Source organism: Numenius arquata, chromosome 12 (assembly GCF_964106895.1).
Source record: "Numenius arquata chromosome 12, bNumArq3.hap1.1, whole genome shotgun sequence".
Lineage (NCBI taxonomy): Eukaryota > Metazoa > Chordata > Aves > Charadriiformes > Scolopacidae > Numenius > Numenius arquata.
This window is the reverse complement of record NC_133587.1, coordinates 5870572-5880045: the sequence shown is the minus strand read 5'-3', so window position 1 is coordinate 5880045 and position 9474 is coordinate 5870572. Positions and strand designations below refer to the sequence as shown.

At 61.7% G+C, this 9474-nt stretch overlaps 1 protein-coding gene across 1 annotated transcript; it reads right to left on the bottom strand.

The window, feature by feature from the left end:
• Window positions 1–3519: 3519 nt before the first annotated feature.
• CD40 (CD40 molecule) lies at window positions 3520–9438 on the bottom strand. Its single transcript, XM_074157401.1, has 9 exons — window positions 9328–9438; window positions 8190–8271; window positions 7474–7599; window positions 7245–7388; window positions 6936–7035; window positions 5891–5952; window positions 5526–5624; window positions 5090–5115; window positions 3520–4774 (listed from the first exon to the last, which is right to left on the bottom strand). Exons 1-9 carry the CDS (start codon window positions 9373–9375, stop codon window positions 4622–4624), a joined length of 840 nt encoding a protein of 279 aa, XP_074013502.1. The 5' UTR covers window positions 9376–9438; the 3' UTR covers window positions 3520–4621.
• Window positions 9439–9474: the final 36 nt, after the last annotated feature.

The window sequence follows — 9474 nt, the reverse complement described above, 5'->3', positions numbered from 1 at the left end:
GCCAGGGTCTAGGAGGTTTGTACACACAGATGCATTAGTTCTGCATTTAGTGATACTTGAATAATTGGTGTCACATCAATTAGATCGGTTCTTGGATACTGCAGTGATAAGTGCTGTGCAAAAGCCTCTGGGCTGCAGGATATGAGGAACCCCAATGGCTGGTGGGGCTGGTGATAGTGGGCAGAGGGGGGCTGGAGGGGGTGTTGAGTGTTGAGAGAGCGGCAAGGGTACGCAGAGTGTTTGTCCTTTGCAGGAGAGTGGTGAGACCTGGGGTGGTCAGTGCCTGGGGCTGCTGTGCTGGGGGGACACTGGACTGGCTGTACAGCATGGGGATGCAGGTGTGCACTGGGGGACATTCTGCCAACCTCATTGCAAACTTCTGAGCTCTTCAGTACTTGAGTTGCCCCATCGTGGTGCTTCTTTGTGTCAAGCCACTTGCTGGGTACCTAGTTCAGCATAATCTGTCACTTCCCTCATCCCTTTGGGCTGCTGTTGCAGCCTGTGGCATGGCTTTTCATGGTGGATTTCCCAGCAAAGCGCTGCCCTCATGGGGAGGAGGCTCAGGTGGGTCTGGGGCAGCCTGGAGAACCCCAGGGCTCATGTGCCTGCAATACAGATCAGTGCTGTCAGTCCTATCCCCACTGTGGATTGTAGGCAGAGGTAATTTGCAGATGACAAATATCCCCGACAGTAAATATTTTTTGCACCCTCATCTTTCTACAAGCAGATAAGGTGGCAGCGCTGTAGCAATACGGTTGCTGGAGGGAGACAAACTCTTTGGCAGTCTTAAAAGTCTATTGTGTCCCCGCAATTATTTATAGATAAACAGAAGAAAGCCAATAAGCACAGAATGGAGCTGCACAGCTGCATTTGTTATGATGATGATGATGTTATCTCTCCCTCACACCCACACACGCACATCTCCAGTGCATGAAAACTCGCTGCTGGCAACAATCAAATCCCCATCCCATATGAGGCAGGACAGGCTGGAGGTTTTGCCCTCTCCTTCCTGACTTGCTGCTAGTCTGTTTTCCCCCACGGCGACCGACTGCACAACACCTCCAGCAGCTTCTCCCCCCCGGGCCAAGCCAGGGAGCCACAGCACCCAGAGTGCTGCAGGGTCCTGGGGCACCCACACAGCAGCGTGCTCCCTCCTTGGGGCACCCTGGGGCTGCTGCATCTGTGTTCCTGGTGGCAGAAAGACATGGAGACCAGGTGGCCTTCATCCCGGTAAACCAGCCCCAAGGATGCTTGGTGCATGCTGGGTGCCTCGTGATGAGGGGGGGCCCCGGTGTTGCTTGCGGGGAGTGTGGGACTGGCTGGGTCCTCATCAGCTTGTGCAGCAGGACCCCAGGATGTGGGTGCTCCCCATTGCAGGGAAGGGTGCGGGGGAGAGCCTGTTGTCCTGGCCACGCGGAGCAGGGAAAGCCCTCCTTTCCCATCCCACACTGCTGCCGAGGACAGAAACGGATGTGTTTGGAGGAAACTGTGTGAGAGATCTGGGATTAAAGGATGTGGCAGGGAAGAGTGATGAGATCACTGCTAATTGGTGCGTTTCTCCAGCCTGTGGAGTGGAGACATTGGGGAGTGAGAAATGCTGACTCTGGCACAGGCAGGGGTCAGGAAGTGCTGTGCTCTCCCCGTTCGGTGAGCACTTAGAGAGGTCCCTGAGCTCTGCGGGAGCCTGCAGAGAGGGGCCAAAGGCCTGGCAGGGCTGGACCCACCAAAGGAGAGGGCAGAAAAGTTGCAGGCACAAGGCTCTGGATGCTTCTGCGCCAGGCACTGGGGCCCCCAGGTGAGCTGCCATTCGTGTGGCACTGGGGCCCTCGACCAGCCCAAGTCTCCCCGTGTCCTGGGGTGCTGCATGGCATTGCCTGGCTCCCACTGGGACAGTAGACCCACAACTCCTCAGGAGACATGCAGTCACTGTCCCCACCCCAGGGGCCAGGCGTGGGGGGGCGATGTGTATCCCTGCCAAGCTCTCAGCCTTGTCTCTGCAGGGCCTCCGCCCAGGAAAAGCACCAGGACCAGCTCTCCAGCTGCAGACAGCATCCGAGGCAGCGACTGGGAGCCCTTAACTGGACGGGAGAGTTGGGATGATTTTTCATTGCTTCCTCATAATAAGAGGACAGGAGTAAGTGACTAGTACAGTTTGTTCACTCGGTAAAGATTTATACAATCACTTCATCCAGTAATTGGTATTCTGGGGAGAGAGGGAGCTGCAGCTCCAGCATCCGCCTCTATTTGTTTTCTCTCTGCCTTTCTCTCTTTCTCTCCCCTTTTCAGAATGAGTAATTCTGTCCCTCACAATCCCATTTAAACAGAGCATTTGCGGAGTGAATAATTAGTTACATTCAATTAGGTCTCATGCGCTCTCCCTTCTCACTTTGGGGGACAGACGCGCTAATGAGATGGCACATGTCTGACATGCGGGAGCAGGCATTAAGCACGCTGCATGTCGGCAGGGAGAGGTCAGCACTGGGAGAGGCAGGGAGCCAGGGGGGCCATCCCGCTGATGCGGGGCAGCCATGGGGGAGACAGGCCTTTGCGGGCTGTTTGGGGCCAAAGGCTCCGTGTCTGTAGCTCTCATGATGCCGGCTGCCTCCGCCAGCAGGACTCGGGGTCACGTCTGTCCCCAGGGCAGGGTGTTCACTGGGTTGGTGCCGAGGGGGACGCTCCCCAGTCCTGGGACCATCCCACCGGCACTGCTGGGAGCACTGAGCCCTGAGAGGGAGAGCTGCTGACACGCTTTTATCTCCCTTATTAAACCTAACATTAGGTTTTAAGAGGAGCCTTAAATAATGTGCCACTGCCTTTACAGTAAAAGTCGCTCCGTATTCCAGCTGCTCCTGGCTCTGGGATTTATGGCCTTTCTTAGGCCATGCTGCAAGCTCTTGGGTGGTGGCAGGTTATGGGCTGCAGCTGCTCTTTGTACCTGGAGCCTGCACTGGGCTTGGTGCAAGTCCCGTGCCAGCGAGTCAGGGCCCACAACCAGCTCTGCTGCTGCTCCCCCCACTGCCCCAGCACCCCACACAGCACTGCCCTGCGGTGAGACGGGCCCCCCCACGGTGCATGGGGTGATGGACGGGCAAGGCAAGGTGTGCTGAACCTGCCTGGCCCCTGTGATGCAGGGTTGTGGTCAGGGCACGGGCGGTGGGGATGTGTTGGACAGAAGCCCGTGTGCTTGCTCCTCACAGGTAGGGATCAGTGGGTAGGAGTTGTCACGCTGCCCGGCAGCTTTGGGGGACGCCGGCTGTAGATGTTGGCGGGGCACACCCAGGCTTACGGTGCGCTGGAGGGTGGGGGGACTGTGTAGGGAAGGTCTGAGGCCACGGCAGGGATGAAGCACAGCTGATGGTGTCTCTTTCCCTTCCCATCTCCGGTGGGAGCATCTGCCCTGGGAGCACCCATCCCCAGAGCATCCCTCCCAGGAGCATCGGTGCCAGCAGCCAGTGAAGCGCAGGGACCCGAGGAGGGGCGGGCAGGCCGCGCTGCTCACGCACACGGGGAGACGAATTAAAGTTTTAATTACAGCTTTTAATCAGCAGTGCGGTGGAGAATAACCAAGTCTGGCCGTTCCCGCCGTGGCGGCGGCCGCCAGCTCCCCCCGCGGGGTGGCTGCAGGCAGCGGGGCCGGGCTGCGCCCACGCCTGCCCTCGGTGCGGGGGGTGGGTGTGCGGGATGGTCCCCCGAGCTCGGCGGAGAACATCCCACCATGCCCACCGGCCGAGGGTGCGCGGCCGCGGAGCTCCCGGACACACACACATCCCCCCCCCCCCCCCTCCCTAGGCGGGGCGGGGCCGCGCTCCGCCGTTAACCGGACGCGGACGGTCCCACCCCGCGCCGGTCCCGCAGCACCATCTCCCGGTAGCTATGCGTCGGTGTCCGGGCGTCTCGGCCCTGCCGGTCCCTGTCCCCCCACCCCACCCCATAGAAGAGTGCTGCAGGCACTGCCGGGGCAGCGAGTCCTGCTTTTACTTGTCCCCACGGAGCCCGGCTGTGCCCGGTGGCGGGGGAGACAAGGGGGCTGTTGCCCCGGCCCAGGCTGCCACACTACCCGCAGCCACCCGGCCTCCATCACCCCCTGGACCCAGCTCCAGCATGGGGTCATTGTGCTGGTGGCCCAGCTGGGTGCTACCGCGGCCTCCCTGGCTGGGTGGCTGAGCTGAGCTCTGCCATGGTGGTCCCACATCAGCAGCCCACACTGTCCACCACGGCATCCCCAGCCGTCAGGCAGACCGAGCTCTGCCGGGGGGTCTCCACGTGAGCAGCCGTGCCCTGCTCTGCCACAACAACCCCCGGGCCGGTGGCTGCGCCAGGCTCTGCCAGGGGCTCAGCACTGGAGCAGCCACGCTGTGCCCTGCCCCAGCACCCCAGGGGGGGCAGTGGGACCAGGCTCTGCTCGTGTCCCCACATAGGCAGCTGAGCTTTGGTCCACCATGGCAGCCCTGGGGAGGCAGCCAGACCTGTGGTATCCCTACGGGGGTGGTTGTGCCATGGTCCACTGCAGCATCACATTCGTTTTCAGCCAGGCCAGATGCTAGATATTTCTCCCCAGCTGGAGAGGGGACAGAGGAGACAGTGCTGGTCCCAGTCTGTGCTCCTGTTGGAGGTGGTGTCCTCACAGCCTCTCCTGCTCGGACATGCGGCTCTCCTTGCCATCCTCCTGGGCCACGGGCTGGCCCTTGAGCAGGGTCTCCTGCACATGTGGCATGTCCTCTCCATCCTCTGTGGGCTGCTGGGTCTCTATGGGCTTCCCTCTTCCCTCTTCTATCTGCAGAGGGGCAGAGTCAGGGGCAGGCAGCTACATCACCCATCTCTGCAGCCACGTCTTTCCACAGGCTCCTGCTACGCTCCCATGCAGGGCAGGACCTCACCCTGTGCGGGTCCCCTCCTGTCTCAGCATTTGCCAGCAGCATCCCAGGGTTGCCCCAGCCCTTGTTGTGTCCCAGCCGGGCAGCCCTAGGACAGCCCCCACCCCTCCTGCCCTGCAGAGCCACAGCCCCTGCTCTCTGCTGCTGGCACATCCCAGGCTGTGCCCAGGAGGGACCCAAACCCACTGCTGGAGGAGGGCTCTGGGCAGACTCACCTGCTTCTGCACCCGTCGCCTGGGATCTGGATGGAAAGAAGAGAGAAGGCAAGAGTCAGGGGAGTGCTCCTACCCTACAGTGAGCTTTCAGGGGTTAGAGCCGGGGCTGGTGCTGCTGCACTGCAGGTCCTGCAGCTCCCATTGGGCCTGCTGCTGTTTCCAGGCTTAGAGATGCTTGGGTGTCACAGCCGGGGAGCCAAGCTGGACCCACAGGGCACCGGTGCTTTCCTCCAAGAGCTGGCTCAGCTTGGGCTGTGGCAGTGCAAACATGCTTGCTCACAGGGACAGAGCCTACTGACCCAGCAAGGTGATGGGCTCGGGGAGCCATGCCCTGGTGGTGTCCCCAGAAGGGCTGCCACCGTCCTCCCTGCTCGGCTCCTCAGCCCTGTACAGCCCCTCCGGCCAAGACATCGCTTCTCGTGTCCCAGCCCCTTACCTATGTGGACCAGGCAGTAGATGCAGACGCCCACGAGGCAGGTGACGACTGCAGCTGTGATGGGGATCAGCACCGACAGCGAGGAGCGCTTGCCCGACTCTGTGGAGGGAGATGGGGTCAGTGAGGCACCCTTGTGACACTCCCACCATGACGCCAAGGTCCCCGATCTGCCTCTGCTCCAGGCCTGGTCTCACAGGGATCCCTCATGGGGACAGAGAGGAGCAGGAAGGCATCGTGCCAGTAGTACAGTACTCGTCTCCCGAAAACACCCAGGGGCCAGGCCAGCTCCCCCGAGTGCTGCAGGAGCCGGAGCACCAGGAGATCTCTGCTCTGCACCAGCCCAGCCCTGCGCACCGGGCACTTACCACAGATCACATCCGAGGTGTTCGTCCCTTTCACCTTCACCACCAGCCCCTTCTCCTCGCAGCTGCGGGAAAGAACAAGACCGTGTAACCACAGCAGCAGCCCCAGCACACGGAAAGCCCCTGAGGAGGAATGGCCGGGGCTGGGAAGCCACCAGAGCTGCACCAGGAAGCGACCTGCGCTGAGCTGGCTGGGCTCTGGGGCGGGGGGAGCGAGTGGCTGGGGGCCCCAACTGACACCGGGGCCTGTGCTACGTGAGAGGGACAATAGGTACAAAGCACAGCCCAACCCCGGGGTCCTGGTCTGGAGTTGCTGAAACTGCTGAAGATGGGGACAAGGTGCAGGAGGGAGAAGACACTTGAGACCTGCCCAGTCAGGGAGACCCTGGGGCTTGGGCACTGCAGCTATTGCAGAACAGCTCAGAGATGACTCGATGACAAGCTACAAGTGGCTCCGTGGGGAGGTAATTTCTGGGCACAGATAAAAGCAAAGTGAAATCCAATGGCTGGCAGCTGAAGCGAGACTAATTCAGCCTGGAAATAAGGCTCACGTTTCTACCAGGGAGTGCAATTAACCCTCAAGCAGCTTTCTAAAGACAGGGATGACCTGCCAGCCCATGGCATTCTCAAAGCCAGACTCTCTATGGAGGGGGCTGGTGCCTTGGCTGATGACTACATCCAAGGAGTGTGCTGGGAGGGAGAGCCTGGTCAGGGCATGGGTGGGTCCCCATAGCCCCTTATCCCTTTCTCCCCAGTGCAGACAACAGCGGGAACATCCCTGAAGGGGCCAGTGTTCTGTGCACATGCTGAGGGACAGTCTCAAGGGCCTGGATGTCTGCCTCTTGCTCAACCACACACACCACCCTGGACCTCACCACCCTCATAGTTCCGCTCCTCTCAGTCCTGCCCTGCGCTAGCCTGATGCTGTGTCCCTCAGAGACCACCCCAGCTGCCTGGTCCCCAAGGCGGCTGGCAGCAGAGGGTGTGCTCACAGGGACTGGGCACAGCTGGGGATGGGTGAAGGATGTGGTCAGCACTTGGACAATACCTTGTCCAGGGATGGCACGGCTCAGTTTTAGAAGAGACGTTGGAGAAGGTGCCTTCTGCACAGGGCTCACAGGGGGATGACATCTGGGCCACAGCCTTGGCTGGAGAGAAGCAGAGGTTGCAGGAAGGTCAGTACGGGCTGTGGAGGGTCAGGCGAGCAGCCTTCCCCATGGCAATGCCGCCAGGGCGCAGCAGCAGACACGGCTCTCCCGAAGCCCTGCTAGAGGCACCTTGCTGGGGGAGTCCCCCTTTCCCTGAAGGGCCTGAGGTCGATTGGTCCCACTGAGAGGGAGGAGCTGGACGGACTCACCTGCCACGAAGCCGAAGCCGCGCTGGCAGGGCTGGTTCTCCACGCAGGTCTGGCAGCTGGTGTCAGAGCAGTGCATGCCATCCCGGCACTGGCACACCGTGTTGTGCGTTGCGTTTCCTTGCGTCTTCACGATGAGGCCAGCGTCTGGGCAAAGAGAACATGGGTGAGGTGAGACACCAGCCCCTCCAGGCCCCGCAGGCTGGGGTCAGTGGGTACAGGGAGCACTTACTGTCTTCACAGATATCATGGGGGGCACAGTGCCTCTCCTTGGTCCAGCTCTGCTGATAGTGTCCACTCTCACAGCGGGTGCATTCAGAATATTCTGTGTCACTGCATTCAGAGACCAGCTTTTCTCCTGTAATAGAGGCTGTTGAGGAAGGGGCGCGGGGGCTTTCCCCCTCTCCAGGCAGCAGCTCTGCCAGCAGAACAGGAGAGCACTGGCAGCTGTGGATGCCAGGGCTGCTACCAAGCAGCATCTTGGTAGCCTGATGCCACTCCGGTGGCTACACATGCTGGACGGGGCCGGGTGAGGGTGCTGGGGCAGGAGAGCAGGAGCAGGGGAGACAGCATTGGGTGTTCACTGCCTCCAGCACTCCAAGGACTGGGAAACAATCCAGGAGCAGCAGCAGGAGCTGGCAAATGCCATCACTGTCTGGTAGCACCAGTGACAGCACTCTCCCCACAAGCTGCCCATGCCGTGGGGTCCTGCAGCTGCAGGAGCACAGATAGTCCCAAGAGAACTGTGGCAGATTTGGTGAGATCCGGGGGATCTCCCAAGGCACCCATGAGGTCCCCAGTTGCTCTAGCACTGAGGTGACACAGAAAGTGAAGCTGTCAGCACTGCTGGCAAGAGGGTGGGGTGTGGCTCAGCCAAACGGAGCTGGGCTTGCTCCGCTGTGGCCAGGCAGTGGGCCCTGGCACAGGAAGGGGAAGGGGTCTCCATACCTGGCTGACACCGGTTGCAGCACTTGCCCTTGTGTTCATACTGCTTATCAAAGCACCTTATGGCATCACCAGGTTCCCAGCACTGGAAGAAACAAGACCTGTGGATTCATGCCGCTCCACAGTGCTCCGGCACCGCCTCGCTTCTGCAAGCACACGTGTGCTAACCTGTCCCCTAACCCACGTCCCGAGGCAAGGGCTTCCTTGCACCGCTCTTCCCATGCCTGTGCTAACCACAGACCGCAGCACAGCGGCCTGCGCTGCCTGATGCCATCAGTGCTCTCTTTGAAGTGGGGTGGCAGTGATTCCGCTAGGGTGGCCCCACATTTCCTAACAGATTCTGATCTCGCATCACCCCATGCTCCTGCCAACTGCACTGTGGTCCTGGGCAGGGGGTTCCCGAGTCTCCCATGCCCAGCTCCTTCCCAAGGCTGATGCACTAGCCCTGGGGGACGGGAAAGCCCCAGGCAAGTACATCAAGTAGCAGACCCCCGTGGGGCCCCTCGGGCAGCCCTGGCTTGACAGGGCAGCCATGGGGCTGTAAGGCACCCAAAAGCCCGACCCAGGGACGCCTGACCCAGCCGAAGGGAACTGGTCACGTCATCACATACGTCTGACACTGGGCAAGAATGGGAAGTGTAAGGGCCTGTCCCTACACCCCCACCACCTCCCAGCGCCCACCCCATGCCCCGGACTGGGGGGACCCCAGCCGAGGGCCCAGGCTGTGCCCAGGGCTGCGGAGCCGCAGGGCTCGACGCTGCCCGTCCCTGCCGGCGGGGACCCGCGCCCCGTGCCCGGGCTGGGCTGCGGACCCCGCCGCGCCCCGCTCCCCCGAGTGGAAAGTGAAAGCGAGACGTGGGGCTGAGAGACTGCAGGCACAGACCTGCCCTCCCTCTCCGTCTCCCCACGTCTACGGTCCGGTTCGCCGGTGGGGTGGCGTCCCGGACCCGGTTGGCTCAGGCTGCGCGGGGCGGCGGCGCGATCGGGGCTTCCTCCGCCGCCGCCGCCCGAGCTGCGCTAAGGGGACGGGCCAGAGCGGCCGGACCGTGCCCTTTCCCGGAAAGCCCGGAGGCTCTGTCCCAAGGGAGGGAGGAAAGGAGAGAGCCGCCCCAGTCCCGGCCCCGGCCCCAGCCCCACTCACGCTCAGCAACACCGCACCGAGGAGCCCCAACAGCCCGAGTCTCTTCATGTCGCCGTGCCCCGCCACCGGAGCCGCCCGCTCTATAACTGCTTCGGCCCGTTCCCGCCCAGGAAGGGGGCGTTGGGCCGCCCGCTACCGCCCCCGGGG

What these genes read in the sequence shown, in the direction of transcription:
- CD40 (XM_074157401.1), bottom strand. Translation starts at nt 9,375, where the DNA reads ATGAAGAGACTCGGGCTGTTGGGGCTCCTCGGTGCGGTGTTGCTGAGC. An exon ending in TCGGTGCGGTGTTGCTGAGC is followed by an intron (nt 8,272 to 9,327) that starts GTGAGTGGGGCT and finishes TGTTTCTTCCAG; the next exon opens with TGCTGGGAACCTGGTGATGC. An exon ending in CACCTCGGATGTGATCTGTG is followed by an intron (nt 5,625 to 5,890) that starts GTAAGTGCCCGG and finishes CTCCCTCCACAG; the next exon opens with AGTCGGGCAAGCGCTCCTCG.